Source organism: Kryptolebias marmoratus, linkage group LG1 (genome assembly GCF_001649575.2).
Source record: "Kryptolebias marmoratus isolate JLee-2015 linkage group LG1, ASM164957v2, whole genome shotgun sequence".
Taxonomy (NCBI): Eukaryota; Metazoa; Chordata; class Actinopteri; order Cyprinodontiformes; family Rivulidae; genus Kryptolebias; species Kryptolebias marmoratus.
The window spans coordinates 23,207,193-23,233,787 of NC_051430.1; the positions used below are offsets into that span (position 1 = coordinate 23,207,193).

At 41.0% G+C, this 26,595-nt stretch overlaps 4 protein-coding genes across 7 annotated transcripts; 2 read left to right on the plus strand and 2 right to left on the minus strand.

The window, feature by feature from the left end:
• The first annotated feature begins 4,107 nt into the window (after positions 1-4,107).
• Positions 4,108-10,673, plus strand: smyd1b (SET and MYND domain containing 1b). Of its 2 annotated transcripts, XM_017412458.3 has the most exons (10): positions 4,108-4,356; positions 5,174-5,350; positions 5,459-5,672; positions 6,273-6,403; positions 6,640-6,678; positions 7,815-8,010; positions 9,456-9,548; positions 9,647-9,810; positions 9,961-10,129; positions 10,375-10,673. In XM_017412458.3, exons 1-10 carry the CDS (start codon positions 4,235-4,237, stop codon positions 10,534-10,536), a joined length of 1,467 nt encoding a protein of 488 aa, XP_017267947.1. In that variant the 5' UTR covers positions 4,108-4,234; the 3' UTR covers positions 10,537-10,673. The 2 variants fall into 2 exon arrangements, with proteins under 2 accessions (XP_017267947.1, XP_017267946.1); XM_017412457.3 differs by lacking the exon at positions 6,640-6,678 and having other exon boundaries at positions 10,375-10,536.
• Positions 10,674-11,462: 789 nt separating this feature from the next.
• Positions 11,463-12,181, minus strand: LOC108233778 (fatty acid-binding protein, liver-type). Its single transcript, XM_017412459.3, has 4 exons — positions 12,068-12,181; positions 11,818-11,990; positions 11,637-11,729; positions 11,463-11,557 (listed from the first exon to the last, which is right to left on the minus strand). Exons 1-4 carry the CDS (start codon positions 12,132-12,134, stop codon positions 11,507-11,509), a joined length of 384 nt encoding a protein of 127 aa, XP_017267948.1. The 5' UTR covers positions 12,135-12,181; the 3' UTR covers positions 11,463-11,506.
• Positions 12,182-13,377: 1,196 nt separating this feature from the next.
• On the minus strand, positions 13,378-15,628 carry LOC108233571 (isotocin-neurophysin IT 1). Its single transcript, XM_017412123.3, has 4 exons — positions 15,449-15,628; positions 15,248-15,369; positions 14,739-14,943; positions 13,378-13,731 (listed from the first exon to the last, which is right to left on the minus strand). The coding sequence occupies exons 2-4, from the start codon at positions 15,365-15,367 to the stop codon at positions 13,589-13,591; spliced, it is 468 nt and encodes a 155-aa protein (XP_017267612.1). The 5' UTR covers positions 15,368-15,369; positions 15,449-15,628; the 3' UTR covers positions 13,378-13,588.
• A 1,372-nt stretch (positions 15,629-17,000) lies between these two features.
• On the plus strand, positions 17,001-25,314 carry znf366 (zinc finger protein 366). Of its 3 annotated transcripts, none has more exons than XM_017412121.3 (7): positions 17,001-17,147; positions 19,338-20,363; positions 20,445-20,612; positions 20,814-20,964; positions 21,237-21,428; positions 23,768-23,942; positions 24,026-25,314. In XM_017412121.3, the coding sequence occupies exons 2-7, from the start codon at positions 19,345-19,347 to the stop codon at positions 24,592-24,594; spliced, it is 2,274 nt and encodes a 757-aa protein (XP_017267610.1). In that variant the 5' UTR covers positions 17,001-17,147; positions 19,338-19,344; the 3' UTR covers positions 24,595-25,314. The 3 variants fall into 3 exon arrangements, with proteins under 3 accessions (XP_017267610.1, XP_017267611.1, XP_037835858.1); XM_017412122.3 differs by lacking the exon at positions 17,001-17,147 and adding an exon at positions 17,181-18,578; XM_037979930.1 differs by lacking the exon at positions 17,001-17,147 and adding an exon at positions 18,557-18,661.
• Positions 25,315-26,595: the final 1,281 nt, after the last annotated feature.

Below are 26,595 nucleotides of genomic sequence, written 5' to 3' on the forward strand. Positions count from 1 at the left end.
TTTTTTTTTTTTTTAGTTCCTGCCTTTTGACAACAGCAAAACAAATTCTTCGGCATCAGCACAAATCAAAGAAAATAAATAAAAAATAAAAATAAATGGCCGTAAAGTGAATGGGCCTCCTATAGCTCCAGCCTTCATCAAAGCAGGATTTTTATTCCCAGACTGGTGTCTGAATTATTTCATCTGGTGGACCAGATAAACAGTCTGCATGCGTGTGAACAGGAAGAACAAAATGTTTATGCTGCAGTCTACATGAATGTATTTGAGCCCTCGGCTACACCGAACAGCAAGGTAGTTAGACAATTTTCCACCAGAAAATCGACCTGTTTCAGATAGATAGATAGATAGATAGATAGATAGATAGATAGATAGATAGATAGATAGATAGATAGATAGATAGGGATGCAGTCATGCCATGCACCTCCCCTTCTCAGCCCATTTACTCGAGGTTTACTTCCACTTGGATGAATAATAGTAGTAGTAAAATACAGAGGCTATATATGTGCTGCTCTGCCTCAATTCCCTCCCCTCACGACTCCCTGCTCTCCCTTTTCTCTGCATCCCTGGGCGGCAAGGGCGGCTTTACAGCATCCGCATCGAGCCCTGAATCCGCTGCGCTCCCAAACAATTACTCGCTACAGGCCTGTGACAGAAAAGGGGGGAAGAAAAAAAACACAAAAAAAAAAAAAAAAAAAAAAGCCCAAAACCAAACCAACCAACCGCGCGAGCCTCGCCGAGAAAACGAGGATGACGGTAACAATAACAACAATGATCTGGATGAGAGCGCGCGGCGTCGTTGACATTGACGACGTATCATGCAGCAAGCTTTGATTTACCGATTGTAGCATCCTGGCGCTCCGTCATCATCAAAGGCTACTCACTGGTCTGAAGCCCGCCGCGCGGTAAGATGGCAGCCCCGGGGAGCGGTGCTGCGAGGGGGGCGCGGGCGGGCGGGCGGCGGCCGGTGCTGCTCGGAGGCGCTCCGGGTCCGGCTCGGCTGGCTTCGACCGCTGTCAGAGTCGGATGCTGATGATGGAGTCGGTCGGTTGATACGCGCATCAGCTGAGAGACACACACCCACCTCTGGCCCCGCCCCCTTCGGCTGCATGATACCAACGCCCCCTTTTGGCATCCATCCAGAGGACCCCCCCCCCNCCCCAAACAAACCATGGAGGCAGATACTCCCCTGGATGGATGGATGGATGAAACCCAAAATGTTCTTTAAAAAAAAAGGAGTAAAGTTGCCTTTGATTGTGTTTTTTTGGTGTGTATTATTTACTGTTTTCAGTTCTGTTGCCAGGTGGCATGGTGGGGCAGTGGTTAAAGCTGACGCTACACAGCGAGAAGGTCGCTGGATCGCCTCCTGGCCTGAGGCCTTTCTGAGAGGAGTTTACATGTTCTCCCCGAGCATGCTTTACTCTGGCTGCTCCGGTTTCCACCCGCAGACCAAAAGCATGCCTGTTGGGTTATTGGGTAACTCTAAATGGTCCCCAGGTGTGAGTGAGAGGGTGAATGGTTGCTTGTCTCCACGTGTCTCTGTGATGGACTCCCTCCCCCCTCTCACACAGGCACCAGCTCCCCACGACAAGCAGGTAAAGGTAATGGCTGGTTCTGTCGCTCGGATGTCTCCTTGTTGTTTTGGAGTCTCTTGTGTTTCCGTGTGTCTCCTCAGTCGGCACGGTTCCTCTGTCGCTGTGCTCCTCAGTTGTCACCGCTCACCTCATCAGTCACAGCCTATTCATTCTCCCACCCCTCACCTCTCTGCAGTCAGTCAGTTTGGTATGTTCCCTGCCTCGTGCTTTTGGCTTCTTTTGAATTTGCCGCCCTATCACCACTTTTTAATTTATTTTTTTACATTGAATCTTTTCTGCTCATCGAATCCTCAGGCAGGTCTGCATCCTTGGGTCCTATAAACCACTAAACCTGACATTTAATGCAATTTGTTAAGATTAATATAAAATATTCAACTTTACTAACTAGTCTATTGAAAGTAAACTTGGATGTAAACTTCTGTAATTGTCAAGCAGATCAGCTTGACAATTATACCTTTACAGATTATTTTACTAATCATTTGCTTTGGCACAATTTTTAAAACACACACCACTTTTTTCAAAACACAACCCCATATAGTTTGCAAAATGACACATTTTTGTGAAAACTTATGCACCACTATAACTTGTAAAAAACTGTATTTGGTTGTCATATACAGTTTTTTATGATTGCCTAGGCACAATTTTGAAATTAAACCCCCGTTTTGTCAAAAAACACTTCCTAAAGTTTGCACAATCACTCACACAGTTACAAAAAACATTTTTTATTTCACTGTGTTTTCTTTTTCTTAGCATCTTACATCAGATAAAGAAACATAAAACTGATTGTGAATTAAACACCTGAAATGAATTATTGAGAAATGAAATGCATCATTTCTACACAAAGAGTGGATGCTCCCATATTTAATCAGTAAACAATAAAATATGTATGACTCAAAATGAGACAATAAATAAATGTATCTGAATTTTTTTGGTGCCTTTTTTCTGCTCGTTAGTGTTGCATAAGCGTGAGCCTTTAAAACGATAATGATTTAAGCAAAGGATTTTCCACTACAGGTTATGATAAATATTTACTTTTTACAAACAAAAACAGCTCTGAATCTGAACAAGCCTTTCAATTGTTATCTATGAAATTATTTCCTGGTGTAATCCCACGTTTCAATCGTTGTTTACAGAGAGCCCACCAACAAGTGGAAGCAGCTCTTCTTCTGTCTGCTGAAATCCGGCTGCCTGTCCATGAGGTGGCGGTGCTGTCTGTCTGCAGGACTCGGGGGCTCATGCTGAGGTTCACAGCTGCAACACTGATGCAACCATGCTGGAGAAATCTCAGCTTTTCTCTGGGTTGCTCTGCTCATCACTGACCACCAGAGGGCGCCGGCATTTTATTCCACAGAACAGGGTTTTATTCTCTGTGGAGATGAGACATAAAACCTCTAAAACTTGGAACATTCTTAGTAGTTTGTGTCTTCCCCCTGCCTGTTTGCTTTTGTTCTCCATACTTTGTTTTGTTTGGGGTAATGCTTCGAAGCGGAATAAAACAATCCTGTTTGATTACTGAAATATAATTGGTTGGAATCCAAGATTGGCCATCTTTTTGAAACGAGAAAAATTGTTAATTTCTTTCAAAATGGGCTTTAATTTGTGTGTATCTTGAATAAGGTGTGAATGTTTTTGTTATCTTGTTGATAAAATGGCCTAAATTAGGCATGTAATCTGCGTGGAGAGGATTTATTCCAATAATATCACTGTTTTTATAAGAAATGACTCAAATTGTACTTTTGTAATTTGTTTAAATCAGTAAAAAAATCCCCCTGCCGCAACTAATTTCCTCTCTTCTTCATGTACTTTTTTCTTTTTTACTGTTAGGGACACTTTAAATGCAAAATAAACATTCAAATGGATATAATCTTGAGGCTGTAAACTGTCTGTAAAGTTTTCACTGATTTAAAGTGATGAGAAAACGTTCGATAAAAAAGTTTGCTCACTCTGATGTAAAAAAACAATCAGGAACCAATGAGTTAATGCTGAAATGAACAGTTAATTGCAAGTAATGATCTTTACAGACTCATGCAGTGAAGAAGAAAAGCTGCACGGCCTGGATTTTAAGTGTGAGGGTCTGACACCATCACTATGTGAAAGGAAATAGCTCTGTCGTGGCACAACGTGTGCACATGGAGAACATGTTGGAGAAAGAACCAGAACCGTGTGGAGCTCAGCTTCTCCACAAACCTTGAGCAGCTGTTCAGCATCACCACCAACTCCTGACGGACAGGCCCAACTGAGGGACGAAAATAACCCGTGGGGTTAGGGAGCCTACCAACTCCTGAATGGGGGTGTGGGAGTTTCTGTCAGGTGATGGGGCTGAAATGCTAAAAATGTCAGCAGAAAGGGAAGAAAATGAACAGATCTGAGAGACTGACAGGTGTTCACACAGGACTAAAGACTTTTAGTGTCTTTGTAATCTAATGGGAGAGCTCAGTCCCATCCCACCTTCTACGCCCGGTGGTACAGTTCGAGTGGCGCTCGGCTATTTTAGTACCTCGAGGGAGGAATGTTCAGTTGTCATTGAAGAACATAGATTAGTGTACGAGTCCTTGAGCTCTCTCTCTCTCTCTCCCTGGTGTAACGTTCTTCTCTTCTCAGACCACGTTTCATTCAGAAAAGTCACAGGAAACGGAGCACCGATGGAAAGCGTGGTGATATTCGACTCACCTGGGAAAGGAAGGGGCTTGAAGGCCGCCAAGGAGTTTTGGGCTGGAGATGTTATTTTCTCTGAGGCCAGTATTGCAGCTGTTGTGTTTGACAGGTATGATAGGTGTGGATTATCAGTGACAGTGAAATTTGACCATCAGGAGGATATTTAAATGTTTTTTCTTACATTTTAGCCACAATATGTTATATATTTTCTCTTCTCAAAGACTCGACAGGTATTTTTTAGTGGTTTGAAGTCATTTTCTTACACAATGCTTCCTCATAATCGTCAGTTAGCAGCGTTTAAACAACACAGGTAGTAAATTAAATATTGTAAAATGTGTTTGGTTGGCCAAATGCTGCTGCCTACTTGGAATAATCTCCTTTCACACAGTTATCGTAGCTTTAACAACAGGTAACATGTGGGAGAAAAAAATCTCCACTCAAAGTCCAAGTTTTTTATGGAACCAAGTTTCCTGATAGGCTAAGAATATTTTGAGATTATATAAATTAGAAAGATAGAAGAAAAACTTCATTACTTCAATGAAAACTGAAAAGTTGTCTTTAATCTGATGGAAACATGAAAATAAAAGGCCTAGTGTTCCTTGAAGGAATGTGTATCACCTGCTGGCTTACATGCCAAAGTTTTAAATGATTTCTTGCACTTGTTTGTCGTGGGGATTAGTCTCAGATACCACCACGCCAAATGTTAGCTCAGCATCTATAAAACTGACTGATTTATAGCCATTTTTGTGTTTGCAAAGGTTGATTAGCTGTCGGCCATCTTGAGTTAGGTTAACTCCAAAAGTTAATCAGTGGTAGGTCTGGTGGTCTTCGGTAATGTTTAGCGCATGTTTGACGGCCGTCATTCAGGCTTTTGTTTCTGTTCGTTCTGACATATTGATATTTTTCCCCTTCTCCTTTCCCTGCAGCCTCGCAGAGCGAATTTGCCACAGCTGTTTCCGCAGGCAAGAAAAGCTCCAGAGGTGTGCCCAGTGCAAATTTGCTCATTACTGTGACCGAACTTGCCAGCGCGCCGCCTGGCCCGAGCACAAAGTGGAATGTGGTGCCATCAAAGCTTATGGAAAAGTACCAAATGAGAACATCCGGTGAGTGGAAGCAGAAGAAAATATGGTTAAACAAAAAAACATACACATTTATCTAATTTCACCGTGACCCTGTGTGACCTCTCCTCCGCTGTTGTTTCCTTTGGTCAGACTGGTGGCCCGGGTCCTGTGGCGCCTCGATAAGGAGGGCAGCATGGTGTCCGACATGCAGCTGACCACGCTGGATGAGCTGGAGGACCACATCAACGACATGCAAGAACACGATTTGAAGGAGTTAAAAGTGGACGTCCACAACTTCCTGGACTACTGGCCCCGAACCAGCAAGCAGCACCTAATTGACGACATCTCACACATATTTGGAGTGGTGCGTCCTCATACATAACATATTGTGGGTGTTAAACTGTTAGTGGCGCTCCGAAACAGGGGCTCCTCCTGGAGTTAAGCTGTGGCTCCTAATACTTGATTAACAAATTTATTATCTACACATTTTATAAATATCTAGTAACAACTTTTGCCTAACAATTTGTACAGTGTGCCGATGAGATAAACAAATACTGAGTCGTAAAAGTGATAAGGACTATCCAGACTTTATTTCTGGTTCCAGTGGGCCGGTCTAGCGTTCCCAGCTGTTTTATTACGAGTCAAAGCCAAGCAATATCTGTTACCACACCCTTATCACAGTGTTATAGGTACAGCTTCAGTGTTTGGAATAATACTGGCTTATTTGACAAGCTAAAATAGTCAGTAAATGTCAAACAAGAAGATATTTATTGTTAGTTTAATCCTAACTCCATATGAGTTTTGTTTTCCCTGGTAATTGCTCAATGTGGTCGAGCACATTCAATTTAAAAAACTAAAAAATAGGTAAAATAACTGTGTGAAAACTCTAAACCAGACCTTTGAGTTATTCGTGCTGACTTTATTTTCCCACTAAGATTGAAGTTTTTTACGTTGAATGTTCCAGATCAACTGCAACGGCTTCTCTGTGAGCGACCAGAAGGGTCTTCAGGCGGTCGGAGTCGGTCTTTTCCCAAACTTGTGCCTGGTTAACCACGACTGCTGGCCAAACTGCACCGTGATCCTCAACCACGGCAAGTAAGTTACAAAAACTGAGAACAACAACAACAACAAAAAAAACTCTCAGTGACACATGTTCCCTCAATGTTGTTGTTTGCATTTAGATGTAAATGAGTTTAATTCAATGAAAGCATAAAAGTCCTCAGTGTTTAGAAGCTTGTGCTGATTTGTCGTCATGTGCATTTTGTTGTTTGTGTGCAGTTTGTGTATTTGTCAAGTATCATTTGGGGTAAAACTACCTGTTTGTCTTTCAGTCAATCGGCTGTGAGTACTGTATTTCATTCTCAACAGAGGTGCGTTACCTCAACCGAAGTCTTTCAAGTAAAGATTAGAACTCTAATAAACATTTCATATGCACATAACCCTGTGCATCGTTTGTAGCAATAAAACATTTCTGCCTCTTTTTTTAGAGTTCACTTTGGTCAGTGTGACACCACCTGAATGCTCTAACAATTACTGGTTTTATTGTTGTTTAACAAAAGGCTACCATAATATTCTTTTTTCCCTCTTTTCATCAACATATATCTTTCTAACCTCTTGTCAGATCAACACACAAAGTTTTACTTGTGTGCTGCTGGTTTCTCACTTCATTTTTCTGCTTATTGTGAAAATACAGACTGCTATGTCAGAAGCTTTTACTAATAGTTCACCTCTAACATCATATAACATTTTCACTTAGGCCTTTTTTAAAGGTGCTATCTGACAGAATTTAATTGTAAAGGTTCAGTTATTGCCAACCAATTAGCTAGTTTGCTTTGGTGGTGCTTCTTGATGTTACTCAGCTGCTTTTTGAGCAAATACCGAATGTTTCCAAAATATATACTCTTATACTGAAGCTGGCAACAGTATTTCTTGATTTTTTTCTTTTGGAAAAGATCTGCTGTAAGCTAAAGAACAACTTACACCAGGTAAAATATGTCTCTGGTGTTGCTAAGCTAAGATAACCAGGGTTTCAGAGAGAAACATCAGCAGCTGCAGGTCGTAGACAGTGAAGCTGGAGTCCACCCATGGCCTCACAGAACCATATGAAGGAAGATCACAGGTGGCTATTTCTCAAGAAAATCCTGGCTTAATCCACTGTCTAGGTTTTGGGATACATCGCCCTGATCATTGTGGCGTTAGTTAAAGAGGAAGCTAACAAGTCAGCAGACGCTGAACTTTAAAAATAGAATTCTCACATATAGCACCTTTACATTACATTTCGATCAAGCAGTGAAGTCACAAAATCACCAGTTTTGTGAAATAAAGTGTGTTATAGTTTATTAGATGCTCACTGATCTCAATCATCTGAACTGACTAGACAGAAAGGCACATTATGGAGCAGTGTTTCAACATCAGTCATAATCTGTGAATTAAAGGGCACCTAAAAATACTTTGCATGTGTTTTTTGTTTCAAATATCTATCACTGACTGTGTTCCTCATCTTCAGGATCGAGCTGCGCTCCTTGGGTAAAATTGCAGAAGGAGAGGAGCTCACTGTCTCCTACGTGGACTACTTGAATTTGTCGGAGGAGAGACGGAGGCTTCTGAAAACGCAGTACTACTTTGACTGCACGTGCGAACACTGCAAGAACAAAACCCACGATGATGTGAAGATGGGGGGGAAGGAGGTGGACGGAGTCAAGGTTTGTGCCTCTGATTTTACTCCCCTGGTGGCAAAAAGGGCCAAACGCTCGAGCCACATTTAGAAACGACAGGACCGATAAGAACAGAATGACATACGAGAAGCAGAACTACCGACTATTTTAAGCAAAGATAACTCACAAGTGGATTTGTCTTTCAGTGCATTTACTTGAAGCGGTTAGTAAAGGACAAAGTGGATAAAAATGACTAATTTCAAGTTTATTTGGCTCGAAACAAAGTCTGTAGTTGCACTTTACAGTTTTAACATAAATAGCTGATTTTACATCCTATAACTTTCACTTCACATACAAAGCATGTTTAAATGTTTGATGGCCCTCACTAATGGAGAAAAAGCTCAACATTCATGTAAAATGATATTGCAGATATTTTGAAAAGGTTATGAACAATTACCATCTTACCTGCTGTAGATAGCTCTTTGAACAGCCCCACTTTGGAGAAACAGAGTTTAATTCTGATATGATTGATGAGCTAACAGCTAGCTCGAACGGGGCCAAGACCAAAGGGAACAGCTGCCATTTTAAAACAACCTCAATGTCAAAAATGTCATTGAGGTTTATGCAAATGCTATTTTAATAACTTTTACTCTGACATCAGTTTTGCACTACGTGGATACTCTGAGTGTGGCACAGCGGTGCAGAAGGTCGCATGTGTGAGTGAAAGCATGAATAGTTGTTTGTCCGTTTGTGTCTCTCTGTCCCTGTGTACCCCGCCTTCTGCACAGTGACCGCTGGAGATAGGCACCAGGTCCCAGATACTAGGAAAGTTTATTTCCTAGAAACATTATGATATTCATGCAGGAAGTGCCCCGGGCTGCAGGGGAAGTACTACAGCTAACCTCTGCTGCAAATAACCATCAAATTCTATGTAAATATTAGTGTAACGTAATACTCAGAATAATGTAAAGTTTATTAAAATTTGCTTTTAGCTTGGAGTTGTTTCAAGACACCAGCTATCCATTTTGGTCTAGACCGGAGTAGCTGTTAGCTTATTCAGTTCAGTTCATCTCTTTTTCCTCCAAACTATGGTATTGGAAAGACGTTATTATTCATTTTTAATAACCTTTACAAAGAACCGCAAACATTAAAATTCCTTTTTGTTAGCAGCCATCTCAGTCAAGGTTTGAGTATAGACTTGATTATATGCTAAATTTGAGTGTCTGATAAGGTCACTTATTACAGAATGTTTTCCAGGAGAACATTTTTTTTTTTTTGCCTAAAGTCCCGGACAAGGTTGTTAAAAAAGGGCAAAGGTCTTTTCCAGATAAAAAAAATGATCAGGTTCCAAGTTTTATGTATCAAGGCAAGGCCCATCTGATTTAATAAAGAATACACAGACACTTAAAAGTCAATATTTCATTAACCTTTTCTTTGTTGGTTTGTTGTTAGCTTTTTTGTGGAACATTTGATCATTCTCTCCACCCTTACAGCCTTCAGATGAGCAGGTGAAGGAGGCAACAGATTACTGCTTCCAAATGATGGATAAGATGGACAAGGCTCGGTTAAACGGTGACTACCACGAGGTATTAAAAAAAAGATCATCTGCGACGCCAAATGACAAACATTAATGTACTTTTAAAAGAACTAACTCGTGCTTTTCTTTTGTCTTATTGCTCTTAAGGTGTCGAAAATCTGCAGGGATTGCATTGAGAAGACCGAGCCAATTCTGGCTGACACTCACATCTACCTGCTGAGGATGTGGAGCACGATGAGCGAGGTCAAAGCTTACCTGCAGAACTTCGAAGAAGCCGCAGAATACGCCCGCAAAATGGTGGATGGATACATGTGAGTGCAAACACCAAAATCAGTGTTTCTGAAAAGCTTGCCAGGCTTTGCACCTCAGGTCCATCATAAAACTGATTGCATTGGCAAACATCAAGTTTTTTTAGGATGAAAATCCTAATAAAACAAACACAAATCTCTTATTTCTGGCAGGAAACTGTACCACCCGAACAACCCTGCTCTCGGTATGGCAGCTATGCGAGCAGGAGTGACACACTGGCAGGCTGGACTGATAGAAATCGGGCACGGGATGATCTGCAAGGCCTACGCCATCCTCATGGTCACGCATGGTCCAACACACCCCATCACCAAGGATCTTGAGGTAAACAACGTATAATCACTCAGTCTGTGCATTACGTCCAGTAAGCTTTTATTTTCTTTAATAAATACTCTAGTTTTTATGAAAGACTGTTTGTAATTTGTACTGCCCCCAAGTGGTGAAGTTCCAGTTTGTCTTCTGCAAAATCAGAATTTATTGGTGTCAAATTGTATTTAGATTCACTGTAAGCTATAGCCATCTCCAAAATGTTTTGGAGCAATGACGTCTTCATTGGGATTTCTCCACAGGCGATGCGCGTTCAGACAGAGATGGAGCTGCGGATGTTCAAGGAGAACGAGTACGTTTACTACAGCATGAGAGAAGCAGCTCTGAAAAACAAACCAATGACCATGCTGCACGAGCCCAGGTCTGTGGAGGAGGGGATCAAGAATCTTTTCCACCGGAAGTAGCAGCTTAAATACGGGACTGTTACAGAGCAATCCTTTTGTTTACTGTAAACAGATTTCAGTGTGTTCTATACTTTTTAGTCATATGACCAATTTGTGTTGCTCACATTTTGTAGTTTCATTAAAAATGTCTTCTCAGACTTGTGATGTAGAACTTAGTGACTGAAAGTGAACGACAGCTGCTTTAATCTCAGATGTTAAACCAGGTCGCTCTGCACCATTATACTGCAGGGCTTTGAGGTCAAAAAAAGAAATTTTAAGCTAAACTGGGGTGAGCATTCTTAGGGTACAAAGAATACTTTGCACCTCCCCACACATGAGAAGGTGAACCATTTCTGGGAGAGCAAAATGTTTAAGTGTTCACCTAAATCTATCACTGCTTCTGAAATGAACTCCTCAAAAATAGCCTGGTGATTTTTGAAGGGATTTGTAAGCTGACAAAGCACTCTGACTGCAAGTACAGAGGCAAAGTCTCTGTTCAGGCCAAGTGTCATTTGTTCATCCCCGCCAGGCAAATCATTCAACCTCTTTCACCAACCAGAAGTATATTACCCAAAATATTCTTAGCCTTTGACCTATCAAATGAAGTATTTCATAGTAACATGTAGTATGGTTACAGTAGCCCCAAATTAAGTCATGTATGGAGTTACCAGTATGCATTTTTAAAGCTTGGGGAAATGCCTACAGCATTTTGAAAATGGGAGCAAGTAATGCAAATATGAGACTTCAAATCAGATATTGATTTGAGTCAATTTCTGTGTTTTTTTTTTCTTTCACAAAAAGCCCACCCATAATACCTTAGCTAAGGCCTTTAAGTGTTATTGCACAAGCTGCATTGCTCAAAGCTTTATCCTGATGATCCGCAGTCTTGCAAGTCATTGACCACCACCTTTGTCAGGTGCATTGAGATTCATTAAATTAGCCACAGGTTTTTGCTTTTACCATTATTTATTTTCCTCCCAAGTGTATATAGTTACATGCGCTTGCTTATCCTCTTGTATACAATTCCACCAACAGTCATTGTCTGTGGAGAGAAGGGAAGGTTAAATTAGCAACATTAAAGAACGAGCCATTTTCTTCTCACGCACACAAACAAAACTTACATTAACAATTGTGTTCGGATCCATCATTTCTGTGACGGACTCAACTCCTTTCAGAGAAACCTTCAGCTTGCCGCCGTCTCGTACAACCACTCCCTATTAGAGGGTACACAAGTTTATACACCAAGGCTAAATTTCAGGGTTTCTCTCCCCCCCCCCCCCCACTTAAAAAAAGTTTCTTTACCTTGACCTTCTCTCCAGTCATAGTCTCCAGCTCAGTCTCCTGGCCGATTGTGAACTCGTTGGCCATGACCTTTGAGCCAGTAGTGATCGTCACCTTGAAGTGGTCGCCAGTCTCCTGAATTTCAGAGATGCTCTTGATGTCTTTTCCTTTCTGGATGAGCTCGTCAGAAAGCCCTGCGACAGAGGGCCTTTGGTTAAAAGGGCTGAACAGCCACAGTTTGAAAGCAGAGGCAAAGAAACTCCAGACTCACCAATGGCCTTCATGAAAGGCTCAAAGTTCTCCTGAGACTCCAGCTGGTATTTTCCAGAGAAAGACATGATGGCAGACAGTGAAGGTAGAGTAAGGAGCAGCGATCCGCCTATTTTATACTCTCCAACTGCAGGAGCTCAATGATTAACCTCAGGTGACTCAAATTAAGGCAGCTGTAGGTCATCCTGTGCTGCAACAGAGAGGATCGACCACAGCAGATAAAGGTGCCAGAGGACAGATAAAAGAAGCACAAAGCAGTTTGACTCAAGTTTAGCAATCCTTAATGCATAGGAGAAAGCAGGAAAGGCGACACAGTCCTTTGAATTAAATAAATGTGATTAAGGGTCAAAAAATTTGCACTCATTGATGGATGATGACATACTCCAAAAACTGCAGACAGGACTAGAAGTTTCTTCTTCCTTCAATATTTGCTGATTTCTGTCCCTTCTTTACATTTTTCCTTTTTGTTTTTGACCTTTCTTTATTTATTCTACATCTTTCTCTACTTTCTTTAATCTGTCGTTTCTTTTTGTCTGTTTTCTTCATCTTTATTTGCACATTTTTATGATACGAGACTCATAAGCGCCTGAAGATTTAAGATGTTTCTATCTATGTGTTGAATGTCATCTGTAAAAATGAAGGCAGTAAAAAAAATATCAAGCAAATTAATTTAAGGGATTTATTTTAAAAAAATAACGAAAAATAAATAAATAACCGTCAAGGAATATTTCCCTTTAGCAAATTTATTGTCCTCTGGTTGTTTAAATCTAAAATTTTTCTCTTTTTTTAAGAAGGTTTAGTGCTTTTTCACCAGCTGCTGGTCATAAATCTGCAGCATGACCTATGGTCCAAATTTGATTTCAAAGGAACTTTGATCAGGTGATCTCATCTCTGAAGGTAAGATTTTTGAAGAGTAAAAAGAGGTTTCTTCATAGAACCCTCTATTTGACCAAGAAGTCTTATTAAGCACAGCCTAAAGTCATCTGTAATCTGTATTTTAACTGTATTTTGTGTGTTTTTTTTACCCTGTTGTGTTTGAAATGAATTAGTTTGACCTTAATCCTACAAGTGAACATATTGCAGCCAAGAAGATAACAAAGAGGGGATCAAAGGTGACAAGATAATCACCCTAAAGGTTGCAACAGTGATACAGAGTCACTGGAGTTGCCAAGAAAGTACAAACAACCACATGTGAGGATCTGATAGATAGAAGCCAGTCGTGGAATATGATCGAATGCAGAGCGCGATAAGACTAATGCTGACTTGTTCTTCAGTGTGTGCAGGAAAAAAAACCAACAATGGGAGGCTTTGAAAGACTAAGCAACATCATTTTATACTCTCTCCAAACTTTATTTATGCAGAAATCTGGATGATCTGTCCACTTTCATCCCTATTTTCATACATGAAAATATTTCAACAAAGGCACTCTACAGAAGCACTCCAAGAGAAAGAGCAAAAGGTGATGACAGACATTTAGAAACACAACTATACAGCGGGAAAGGGAGCCGAGAGGGGGAGTCGCTCATTGGTGGATTCGGTGAGAGGTGTGGCTGGCCAGGTGCAGGAGCCTGAGGATGACATCTCCTGGGTCGCTGCCGTCAAACTGGCTCGTCTGGTCGTCTGTGTCGTCCTCGACGAGGCAGGACTGATCCGTGGTGCAGCTCTCTGAGGGACACGCCACAAAAGAAAGGAAAAAAATCAAGGCACAGGTTTCACTGTAGCTTTTTATCCCTCACAGATTTAGTTTAACTTCCTGTACAACAAATCCTTTAAAATGTGTATCGTTTTGCATTTACATTTAAATTAGTTGAAATGGAAAAAATAAGAATAATGCATTTACCACAGAAGGTGTGATTAGTTCAACTTAGATCAATTTAACACCAGTCAGAACTTTAAAAGCCTTTCAAAGGATGAGAAATGTCTCAGAAACCAAGAAAATAAGTCAAGTTGCTTTCATTTTAAGCACTTTTCAATTTAATTGCATTTTAAAAAATTAATCTCACTGCATCTGAGCCTCCACTGTGTTAATCTGAAAGCTGCTGACAGAATTCATTGTTCAGCTTTTATTAGAAAAGCACGTAAGCACCGAAAATAAAACGTTTCTACTCAAGTTTTTAATTTTAATGCACCAGGATTCATGAACAAACTACACACTTTTTAAATGTTTAAGACAATTTACAAATCGGATATTTTAGCTTCCCAGATTTTAATCAAGTCATTTATAGCTTCATGTTTTGAAGTTTAAGTTTTATTCTTTTTATACAGCAATTAACTTCATAAAAGTATTATTTTATTCAGCAAAACATTTCCTATTTAAATAACTGTTATAGCATTTTCTTTCTCTGATAACATAATTTTGAAGGTTATTTTTTTCTTTTATTGTTTTTCGTTGCGTTAATAAAAGACAGGATCAAACTTCTATGATTGTGAAATTGTCTCACAAATAAATCCTTGGTGCACAAATCCTAAACACAATAAATAAAAAGCAACATATACACCTTTTCTGTCGCCTAACAATGTTTGTTTTGTAATGACATGTTTTAAATATCTGACCACAGAACTCTCTTTCTTGCAGAGTAGTTAAAGAAAATTACGAGTGCCTCTGTATCGTTCACAGTAACGAGAGTTTGTACGAATTCAGACACGTTTCCTTGTGCGTCCTGTTGTCTTACCTGCATCACAGCAGACTCCTGAAGCAGCGCAGCGCCCCCCCTCAGAGCCGCAGGGTCTCCCTCCTGCCTGGCAGGGGGTGAGCAGGTAGTTCTCCTCCACACAGCGAGCCGATTCTGGGGAGCCCAGCAGGCAGCCCAGGCCCTCCCCGCAGCAGATGCTGGGGCCGAAGCAGCGGCCCTTATCTCCGGGGCCACAGGACATGCACTATGGATGGAAGAAAATAAGAAACTGGACTTGTTGTTTGTTGAAATCTAAAAAAAAATCATATAAGAATTTATCAATAGTTAATGTGACCTTTTAGGTTTAAGTTTCCGAGTTGAGTTTGTGTCTCAAATTAAGATCTTTGTCTATTTCCCGTTCAGGTTTTTGTTAATCTGGATGAATTATGCCCGCAGATCAGTTCTCTGAAGCTACAGGAGACACATTTCTAAGGTTTGAGTTTGAGCTGATGCTTATGTTAGAATCTGCAGCCTAAAAATCAAAGGTAGGGTTGATAAGAGGCGCTCACCTTACGCAGTGGTGCATCCATGAGCGACCTCTTCCCACCAATGGGACAGTTGGAGATGTAACATGCCGAACATACAGACAGGATGAAAAGTAGGCACAAGGACACGGCAGCTCCACTCATTTCTGATGAGAAAAAAGAAAAATTAAAAACAGAAACAGACTTTTCTCTATGTAAAATCCAAGCTACATCAAATCTACTCACTCGTTTCTTTATTTTCTTGTTTAAGGTGCTCCAAACTGATTGCTGAAGTCTCTGTCTTCCCTTTGGTGCCGACACGCCTTATATACCTCAGAAATGCCGTTGTGAGAGTGACACAGAAAGCCAAAAGCCACTTAAAAAGCCTTAATGAGCACGTTTTAGTGACAGTCACCTCCGGAGATGAAGTTGACCGCTGAAGTTCGGGTCAAAGGGTCAGGGGGACGTGTTGCCCGATTTGGTTCTTTTCTCGCTGAGGTTCATTACCAAAAGAGCGCGATTGTGCATGTCGGAGTCGGTGGAAAATCAGCGAGGTCAAAGAGAGCAAGTGGAGATGAAATTATCCAGATTATCAGCGGTCACAAGGGTGGCAGAACTTCAATCTGCTTTAATTAAAAAAAGAGATTGATTTCAGGGAATTTCTTTGGGCTTTTAAAGATAGATTTTCCTGCCATGTTAAGTGGAAGAAAGCAAAAACGAGCCTTGAAGGTCCTCAGAGGAGGTCTGTTTCTGAACTCCAGCCACCATGTTGGCTCAGAGGATCAGCGTTTTTATTTTTAATCTGAATGAAGACAACAAATGAAGACACATCGACAAACTTTCCTTTCTATTAATGAAGTCCTTAATTCCCAATCAGAATTGACACACACACATTGTCCAGGTCTGAGGTTAATTGCTTTTATGAACTAATTAACACAACTAATGATCAACCACAGGCCACAAACGTCAGCCTCACCTCAACAATGATATGAGCTCAATTACTCAAACTGCCTCTTTAACTGCCACCTCATTTCAGTAAAGACTTTATAATATCCCTCACTAACTTTTGTCTTAAGAAGGAGACAGATATGAGTTTGTTTAGATTTCACGGGGCAAGTTTTCAGTCCTGCCACTTCATGTAAATGAACAGGACATTTTGCGGACAAAAAATGAAAAATGCACTTCAGATAATTTTTTTATTGTATTACATAGCATTGCATTGTATCACATTATATCCCTATGTATCATATCATGTATCATATTTTATGGTAAAGTATTGGATTGCATTGTATCATATCGTATTACATTATATTGTTTTATATTTAATTGCTTTGTATTATATTGTATCACATTGCATCGTATCATATTATATTGTGTTATATTTAGTGTTTAAGTTGGCTTTTTAATGCTGTCTTAGTACCACTATGTGCCTGAAATAAGATTTATGCCTTTATTAGTTGGAATCAAAGGATTTCAGTGCAACACAAACTCAAAGGTTTTCCATATAAAAAGAAAATCATTGTAAATAATTTTGTTAACAAAATAAAGAATAGTGATCACTTTATGTCACCTCTCAGCTCTCAGCAGTTGAAATGTGCCTACTCTCCTCCCTGTGTTCCTCCAAAATCTGTTCAAATCCCTATTTCATAGAAAAATGGAGATGTCTATTGAGTGTTTCCTTATTTTTCTGCAGGAAGGCACTAGGCTTGTTGACTTCCTCTCCCCTCCCTTCCTTCCTTCTCTCCGAAGGTACTCATCTGAAAAATGAGAACAAAGTGATTGTTCCTGTTCTCTTTCTTAAGTCACTTCAAATGCTATCCGTGGACGGGCGGCTCATTGTCAGGAGAGCTGCAGAACGAGCAAGAGGAAGAGAACTCAGGGTTCAGGTACAGCAGCGGCCGCAGCAGCACTTCAGCCAAAGCATCACAGAGAAGCCACTCGGCTGGTAAGTTGCACACAGGGCTCTGCTGCAGCCTCACCGACACACGCTCGCATGGCACGGACTGGCACGTGAGGAGGGGCTTCACTTTTTATGGATTGCTTGGAATGCACGGTGAGGCAACAGGCAGGGGTCTCTGCACAGAGGCAGCTTCAGCAGGAGAAGAGACGAGGATGAGGAGCAGGATAGTGTCCAGGAGAAAATGAAACATGAAATCTTGCTTTTGAGGCTATTTAAAAGTCCTGGAAGGAGATTTAATGACATTTTGCATAACAACTTGAATTCTGCATGTGGATCAGACTTCTTTAAATCACCTTTTACACATTAACATAAGAAATATTTTGCCTAAAAGTAATCTACTTTCTTATTTGCTCAAATTAAAAGATAAACTGTCATGGATCCTCTGCAAAAACAGCAGCCAGCTCATCACTTCTAGGAGTAATTTCGATCATCAACAACAGTATGAGTCTAGATACAGACATAAAGTACTGAAACAGATGGCAGAATTTTATTTTGATGTTGTCAGATATTAATTTAGCATCTTTCCATGCATTTATACCAAAGCAAACTCGAGTAAAATCCTTAGATTAACTGCAAGCTGAACAAACAAACAAGAACATTAAACAGTGAAAAAAAAACAATCCAAATCACGACATGCATCTATAATATTCAGGAACACATTTTTGTATTTTTGACAAAAATAAAATAATAGTTTAAGAATATACCTTAAAAATGTAAAAATATTGAACTGAATATGTTGAATTGTTTGTTTTACACCTCATAATGGTAAACTGTTGGCTGCAAACATTTACAAAGCAACATGCATCTTCATTTTAACAGTAAGAACGATGAACTTAAAGACGTGATGGCAGACTGAAACAGAATTTAGCAGATTCTCAGTGATAACAAGCAGACTATTAACAGAAATAGAACGATGATGTGATGAACAACATTAATAATCACTATTTTGAATGTCATGCAGAAGTGAGACAGTTCCCCTTTGAGAATCATCATCTTTTCATCCATGCCCATCACAATCACAGTCGACGAACTTGAAATATGAAGTGCAGGTGTCGTTTATCCTCACTGTTTTGTTTTAGTTACATGACTGAGCCGCTTGCAGAAATTCTGATTTAAACGTCCCGTAGAACTGCCAGCGAAGGAGAGAAAAGAGGAAGTTCTATCATTACTGCGAAAAAAAAAAAGATGAACAGAGCAGTGAAAAAAGAGGGAGAAGCGAAAAGGTAGCAGAAGGTAGAGGTAAACATTTCACAGAGAACTTCCTAATTTCAGACAAGGAGGAGATCTGTGAGAAAAGAAGAAGTGAATTGTTTCAGGTTAAACACTGAGAGGTGTGGGTGTCGACGCCACACTGCGCCCTCTTACATCTCTTCTTCAGAGAAACTGCTCCTCATCATCGACAGAAACCAGAGACAGGTAGGGACGAGCAAAGTCCAAATGTAGATTTTCTCAAACACCTGGTGTTTCTGTAGTTACTGATCACGGCAGAAAGGAAAGAGGTGGGTGATAATGTAATTGCCTGTGTGTGCATGTGTGTGTGTGTTGGACAGGTTTTAATGAAACTTTCAGGAAATAATCACTGAATCTATATCTACAACTGATTAACTTTTGGAGTCAACCTAATCCAAGATGGCTGCCACAGCCAACTGGTCGTTGAAAGCACAGAAATGACTACAATTCAGTCAGTTTTACAGAAACTGAGCTAAAATTTGGTGTGGTTGTAATTTTGGCTGAAAATTTGTGTTTTGCATTCAAGGTTTACATGTTTTTCCTCCGAATATAATTTTACGGCATCCATAGATTTTCATGTGTTGTCTCATATCATCTGCAGAAGCTTCGTTTTTTTTTTTCTTTTGTAAAAACAAATAAAATAAAGAAACACATAATCAGGAATGTGTTTAAGATGTAAAATTAAACAACATCAACAAAAAAACATTTCTTTACTTTTCCATATGTAAGATGAATGCCAATTGAGCTTTTTGAGGATTAAATTTTTATACTAATATGGATTTAAAATAGCATGTCTCCAGTTTGTTTTAGAGGTTGCACTCTCGATAGAAAGGTAAAAGTAAAATTCAAAGGTCCAAAGATCTAAATTTCTCTTCACTTCAAATAAATCTATACCTCTTTCACCCAGAATTTCAAATCAACGACTTCTCATCCTGTTTTGTGCAGAAAGAAGATGGAAAAAGACTCAGTGAACCTCTCACCAGGTGGAAGTCCCCTCAGAGACAGGCTGAGACAAACACCTCAGCACAGCTTCTACCTGGGCCCAGCCCCTCTTTATATCAAACCCCCAAGATTCTCCCCGCCCAGTTACCCCACCATGTCGCCCTCCACAGACACCTACGGAGCTTTCAGCCGGCCAGCGTTCTTTCCCATGCCTGGCTTCGGTTACGCTCAAAAGGAGAGATCCCAAAAACAGAAAAGAGCTCCTCTCAAAAAGGACCCCCATGGAGGCGAATCGCCTGACAGAGAAGAAGAGGAGGCAGAAGAGAGCAGCAGTAAGAAGACACCCGATCTCACCCACTTTCCCTTCTCCCTCCCACCTCGCTCCGTTTCCTCCTTGCCTTCTAAACCAATTCCTGGGATGATTGAGCTCAACAGGCTGCAGCTTCATCACAGGTCGCCAGCTTTGAATCTACCCATGCAGGTGAAGCAGGAGCCCCCAAGTCCTTCTTCTCTTTGGGCCCCCTCCCCTCTCCTTCTCCACCCTCCCTACTTCCCCCCTCTCCCCCACAGTCCTTTCCCATATCCCTTCTTTATGCCTGGGCCCGTCATGCACCTCCCGCCCGGTGCTTTTTACCCCAGAGAGGGTCGCCTCTCCAGTCAGCCCGCCCCTGACGAAGCTTCTCGAAGCGGGGGGACCAACCCCGAGAAGCTCGGCATCAACATTCACGTGGACGACAGCTACTATGTGGACGTCGGTGGGGACCAGAAGCGATGGAAGTGCCGGATGTGCGAGAAGTCCTACACCTCCAAGTACAACCTGGTCACGCACATCCTGGGCCACAACGGCATCAAGCCACATGGGTGCCACCTCTGTGGGAAGCTGTTCAAGCAGCTGAGCCACCTGCACACACACCTGCTCACACACCAGGGCATGAGGCCCCACAAGTGCCAGGTGTGTCACAAGGCCTTTACCCAGACCAGCCACCTGAAGAGACACATGATGCAGCACAGTGACGTGAAACCATACAGGTGAGTTATTCATGCCGGATGAATTTTTTACTCTTTATCGCGACGTCTACACCGTTCTGACTTTAACCACGGCACCTGCAGTTGTAGTGTTTGTGGAAGAGGCTTTGCTTATCCCAGCGAGCTTCGTGCCCATGAGTTGAAGCACGAGAAAGGGCAGGAGAACGTATGTGTGGAGTGTGGACTGGACTTCCCCACGCTGGCCCAGCTGAAGAGGCACCTGACTGTCCATCGTGGTCCAACTTTGTACAGGTGAGCAAAAAAATCCTGCTTCTCTTTACAGAAAAGTATATTATAATATACTATATTGTATTGTATGATATTGTATTGTCTGGTATCATTTATCATGTCATATTATATTGTATCATTTGTCATAGTGAATCTCAAGAAAGTTCTAGTTGAGCATTTTGTCTCTGCGTATGGCTACATATGAACTGCCTTCTGTTTCTGCAGGTGCACAGAGTGTCAGAAGACTTTCCAGTATCCGAGTCAGCTTCAGAACCACATGATGAAACACAAAGACATCAGGCCGTACATCTGCAGTGAGTGTGGGATGGAGTTCATCCAGTCACACCACCTGAAACAGCACACGCTCACCCATAAAGTAGGTTCAAAACAAAGGGTAGAGGAAAAATTGTCGCTGTTTTTGTCAGAGGTTGGGTGCAAAAAAGTAGGGTGTTTCCAATCATATTATCTCCAGGGTTTGTTCCACATTAAAAAAAACGTTCTTGCATTATTTGAAGCCTTGAAAACCTTCTCATTTTAAGGTTATATCATTAAATGCTGACATTCTAAGTGCATGATTTTACGCACATTTTCAAATGGTAGTTACATAAGTCCACATTTTGAACGAAACGTCATCCGGTTGTTCTTCAGGGAGTAAAGGAGCACAAGTGTCGCATCTGTGGTCGTGAGTTCACTTTGCTGGCCAACATGAAGCGCCACGTCCTCATCCACACCAACATACGGGCCTACCAGTGCCACGTGTGCTTCAAGAGCTTCGTCCAAAAGCAGACTCTCAAGGCTCACATGATTGTCCACTCGGACATCAAACCCTATAAATGCAAGGTGAGTCAAATGTCAGACAGGGCTTTTTAGCTGCGTTTTGAGATTTGGTTTCACTTTCTGTCACTGATTAATGCCATAGTTTAACATTTTCTGTCTGAATTACCCTTGAACGTGCATGGCGATTAGAAACTTTGCTCACAAGGAAAAATGACATGTAAAGTTCAACAAGCGTCTGGAGTCATAGTGAATCTTGATCATTTAAATGCAAAAAAGGGAAGATTTTGGGGGGCTATATATAAAAATTGTACAGTAACTTTATCTCTTGCATATTATTGCCATTTTTAAAATTCAGCCTGTAATTATTCTCTAGCCTTAAATAAGTGGTCATCTCTAATAACAAAAACAGCTGACGCATTCTGACCTTTTACTTTAAGGTGTTTAAGTAAAGACATGAATCATGCGCTGCCTTTTTTCTAAGAATGAACCAATCTGACCTGTTAGCATAACGATGGAGCTGCTGATAAAGATTCCCCCCCGATTTCTGGGGGTGTCTGGTTTGACCTTGGCGTTTGGTGCGAAGACTAAGACGATGACCAGATAGCAGAGAGGCTTATGGGAGTTGGAGCCTCCTTGTCCATAGGAAGGATATCGCCGCACAAACCGCCTCTCTAACAATGGCCCCTCCAGCCTCCCCGGAGAACAGGGCCCGCAAATAGATTTCATCTCGCTTTCTCTGCTGCTCGAGGGGGCTTCCTGTTTTCTCACGGTCCTCTTGGACAGTTTACAGTCCCTCTCTCCTCCTGAAGGAAAGGACCACCCTAATAAAAAAGAATGCAGAGGAAGGACAGCGCAGGAGTTGCCCTTCCCTGTTCTCCTCCTGGCCCTGTCTCACTGCTGCTTCCTCTCGCGTTCTGTCTCTAAGGCTTTCTGTTTTTCTTGTGTGTGTGAGTGTGTGCGTGTGTGTGTGTGTGTGAGGGAAGGAGGAAAAGACAGAGAGGAAAAGAGAAAAACAAGGATAGAAAGAGGAAGAAAGGGTGTGTGTCCCAAAGCCTGCATTCATTCATGATTACGTGTAGCTCTGCTGCTCTGCATTCTGAGAAAATTACTCAACTAACAAGAGAGGAATAAAAATAACACATGACTGATGTTAGCTTTGAAAAGCTTTCAGTGTTTACAACAGTTTATAGTTGTTTAGGTGAGGTTTTAAATATTCTCTAACTCCTAAACGTCCGTAACTTATCTGACAGTATAACTATTTTTAGTCATAAATCTTGGTTTTTTTGTATTTGCTTGCAAATACTTTTGGAAAACTTGCTTCCCGCTCATCCCCCATGGTATGTATTTATAATTTACGTCTTTAAGTTGGAATAAGACTCATATCCAGACAGGAAGAAAAGAAAAGAAACTCCTTCTTGTGTCTAAAGTTTGCTCACAGAATAACATGTTTACAGAGTTGTTTAACCTCTATTTGCTATGATAAAAATATAAATAAATTCTTAGAAACAAGGTAACAGTGTTGATGTTAGGAGGCAACTGGGACAATTGAAAACTAGATCTAAAAAACTTGGCATTTTTATTAATTTTTAAAAATGTAAATGAAAGAATAAATACCAGCTGATAATGAGCTGCTGATATACTAACAGATCCTGATATTATACTTAAAGAAATAGCTCAGGTCTTCTGAACTGAGGTTCTCTGGAAATGTCATGAACAATTAATATCTTACCTGTTGTAGCTAGCTCTTTGAATGACCTCAGTTTGGAGAAAAAAAGTTAAATTTTGACCAGACCTATGAGCTAACACCTAATCCAAGCCTAGGAGGATTGCTGCTGTCTAAAAACAACTTCAATCTAAAGAAATTGTCCTACCATATTATTTATATATATATATATATTTATAAACTGACATAAATGCGCACCTCCACACACGAGGCACTGACACAAACCTAAACATATGTTATATCCAAAAATACATAAAAACTAAAACAACATTCGTTATGTTCCCCATACGGGGAGCTTTTCTCAGAAGAGGATGGGAAGCGAAACATCTGCTGCAGAACAGAAGTCCAGTCACTCTGTTTTTTAAAAACTTTTTAGGTTTGTCATGGCCTTGATGTCTGAGAGTCTACACCAGCAAATAAACCTGTTATAAAAAATGTCAAACTGCAGCTCTGCAAAATTTGTTGCAACATAACAAGAAAGCCCTCACGTATGTTTGGTGTTTGCAGTTGGTGGTATTCCAGTGAATGAGTGATGCTTGTGAACTTAAAAACCCGATTTAGTTGTAGATGATTTTCATGTGAGAATCGAACGCAGACGCAGGACAATCGGCTTCCGAGTTGTTGGAAGTTATCTTTTTACCTCATTAACTTGCCTGGCAACGCATTGCTTGTCTTTCAGCTTTGCGGGAAGGAGTTTAACAGAATGCACAACCTAATGGGCCACATGCATCTCCACTCGGACAGCAAACCCTTCAAATGCCTCTACTGCCCGAGCAAGTTCACGTTGAAGGGAAACCTCACCAGACACATGAAGGTCAAACATGGAGTCATGGACAGGGGCCTGGATGAAAGATGTAAGGATGAAAATATTCTAAGTACTTTGATTTTTTTCTACAGTACATGTCGCCCATTGTAATTCTAAATTCTTTTATTTCAGTGTTTCGCCAGAGAGGGAGGTACTGCCTGTCCACACCAATGGGGCTTCTCTCCCCCTTCAGCCAAGAGGAGCCGTTTGACCTCTCCCAGAAAGCCTCGGGCTTGCCCAGTCTTCGTCTGTCTCAGTCTGATGGCGAGAGCGTCCCTGGAAGCTCCTGTCAGGAGGAGGACGAGGAGAGTTTGTACAGGAGGAGTCAGTACAGCCCTGAGGTGGACCAGCAGGAGCCAGGAGGCGAGGACCAGTACATCCCGGAGGGGAAGGAGGGAGGCCAGGAGCGTACCGATGAACTGAGGCCACGCGAGATGATGAAACTACAGAAATACCAGAAAAGATCAGTGGATGAGTCTTCTGACGGGGAGATGGCAGAAGACAGACAATCTGTGGGTCTGAGAGGAAACCAGGAGCAGCGGCTCTTACAGTCAGAGACATCATATGAGTCCGATGCAGAAGCAGATGAGGAATGTGAAACAGGCTGCGGACGGTCATATGACTCCGACTCGGTTTCAGACGGTCAGGAGCAGGAGAGGGAAGAGCAGGAGCAGAGTGTCGCAAACAGGCCGAGGAGCTGAAGACAAACTGTTCAAAAAACAAAGTATTTACGAGTCTCAGGAAAATGAGTGAGAAGCAGAGCTGTCAAAGACTGAGAAACTTCGAGAAAGGCAGATTTCAGGGATTTTAATTTTTTTTTCTCCAGATAGGAAGAAAGAGAGGATGTTCAGGAGACGCTGGCGTGAGGAGAAAACAAAGTGTGTAGATCTGAAAGTTGAGTGATTAAAGAGAATGTGGGATTGTCATTTAGCTAAAAAAAAAATCAAAAAGACAAAAGACAAAAATAAAAGCTAAAAGCTGTGAAGCACGTACAAAGCATCTTATTCACAAATTAAAAACTAACAGTTTGTTTTGATTTATGAGTGGAAGACTCTTTTGTAAGCAAAAACCAATAAATGCATTTAATGTTTTCACCTTCACTGTGATTTTCTCTGAAATTGTACAATAATTCAAACGTTTGTGCTCATTTTGACGTCATTTTTTTATGTTTGGTTTTTGTGTGACTTTGTGCTTAAAGTAAAACTTGTATTAAATGATAATAAACAGACACAAATTTGATCGAATTTTAGTGTCTCTATGAAAAAAACTGTGATTTTGTTCTTTTACGTGTACATTTTGAATCAATATGATTTTGTAAGATCAGTTTTTACGTGTTGATGTTTATGCTTTTGTCCGATGTTGGCGTAACGGTTGTGATCACAACATGATTCTGCTGATTTAATAAAAAATAAATACTAGAATCTGTGCTGTGAACTTGTCATTTCTGCCCCAAACATTACCTTGAGTGCATCTAAGGAAAATAAACCCAAACGTTAGAGTTTAATCTTCTCAGAGCCAAGCAGGAGATGGTTGCTGCAAGTTTCAAAAAGCTTGCGTGTCTCGTGCTTTCAAAGCAGAGGAAGAGGAAGAGAAAACACCTATCCCTTCTGTCTTTTAGGTTGTGATCAAACAGCAGTGACGAACGCAGTGGGTGTCCCAGACAAAAGCTTCATTTTTCTGTAAAGTAAACCATTGTTTTTGCACACTGCAGAAGTCCCACTAAAAATAAAGTTCTGCTAAAATGAGAGTTTATGTTGAAAATGCAGAATGAGGGTTTCTGTGCAGAACAATTCACCTCTATCGTTTGCATTAGAATCTAATAAAGCGAAGTGTTTTCCACGCTTCGGCCAATTCTGCACCTGGTGGCTTTGAGCTTTGGTTTTATCATGCCAGTTCAGGTAAACAGCGTCATTTCTTGTCAGACAAAATGCAGAACAGCAGCTTCTCCATTTCTACCAGCCACGACCACCGAGTCCCGAAGAGTGAAACTGCAAACAGTTTGAGGAAGTTCTCACATCCTCCTCTTTTTTCCTTTCCTCACCTACACGTTTCAATCCCAGCCACAAACAGTGGACGCCCACCGTGAAGAATCCGCTCCTCTCTGCAGCAGCAGCAGCAGCAGCAGCAGCAGCATCGTGTTAGAGATTTGATGAAAAGTTAGACTTTCATGAGGCGAAGACTTGTGGGTTTTTAATGAACTGAAACTTCAGAGCATAGGAAGCCAGAGGTAACGCAGGAACAGAAGAGAAGTTTTTTTCTTATGGGAAAAGACACATTGTGGTCACAAACCAGCGAGGATCTGATGTACAGTGACATCTAAAACAACACACGGCATAGTAACCAACCTGACCGGATCACATTTCATCAGAATGGCACGGTGGCTTTAATACAATTTTAGTGGTCACACATAAAAACTAAAAAAAAAACTCCAAGTCACAAGAACACTCTGACTTTATTAGCTACAAAAGTTGAGAAAGGAAGATTATTATGTGGCTCTGCTTTCAAAATCAAAGGAAGCTGCTGAAAAAGTTGAAAATTTTACAAGTTAAAAAGAAAACGATTCAAACAAATAGGCTGTCGGGTTCTGAACTCTGCTGAGCTCTAACATGGTGTTCTGAATGTCTTTCTTCAAAATTAACCATCAGCACCACAAATTATCTGCTGATCAGCAGGAAATTATGGTCAAGTATTCTTACTATTAT

Bases quoted from the DNA above. Each gene is read 5' to 3' on its own strand.
- smyd1b (XM_017412458.3), top strand. From the start codon at position 4,235: ATGGAAAGCGTGGTGATATTCGACTCACCTGGGAAAGGAAGGGGCTTG. The intron at 5,351-5,458 runs GTGAGTGGAAGC...TCCTTTGGTCAG, and splicing joins GTACCAAATGAGAACATCCG to ACTGGTGGCCCGGGTCCTGT. The intron at 8,011-9,455 runs GTTTGTGCCTCT...CCACCCTTACAG, and splicing joins AGGAGGTGGACGGAGTCAAG to CCTTCAGATGAGCAGGTGAA.
- LOC108233778 (XM_017412459.3), bottom strand. From the start codon at position 12,134: ATGTCTTTCTCTGGAAAATACCAGCTGGAGTCTCAGGAGAACTTTGAG. The intron at 11,730-11,817 runs GTAAAGAAACTT...ACCCTCTAATAG, and splicing joins TGACTGGAGAGAAGGTCAAG to GGAGTGGTTGTACGAGACGG. The intron at 11,558-11,636 runs GTAAGTTTTGTT...TTCTCTCCACAG, and splicing joins ATCCGAACACAATTGTTAAT to ACAATGACTGTTGGTGGAAT.
- LOC108233571 (XM_017412123.3), bottom strand. From the start codon at position 15,367: ATGAGTGGAGCTGCCGTGTCCTTGTGCCTACTTTTCATCCTGTCTGTA. The intron at 14,944-15,247 runs GTGAGCGCCTCT...TTCCATCCATAG, and splicing joins TGGATGCACCACTGCGTAAG to TGCATGTCCTGTGGCCCCGG. The intron at 13,732-14,738 runs GTAAGACAACAG...CGTGTCCCTCAG, and splicing joins AGGAGTCTGCTGTGATGCAG to AGAGCTGCACCACGGATCAG.
- znf366 (XM_017412121.3), top strand. From the start codon at position 19,345: ATGGAAAAAGACTCAGTGAACCTCTCACCAGGTGGAAGTCCCCTCAGA. The intron at 20,965-21,236 runs GTAGGTTCAAAA...GTTGTTCTTCAG, and splicing joins AGCACACGCTCACCCATAAA to GGAGTAAAGGAGCACAAGTG. The intron at 23,943-24,025 runs GTAAGGATGAAA...CTTTTATTTCAG, and splicing joins CAGGGGCCTGGATGAAAGAT to TGTTTCGCCAGAGAGGGAGG.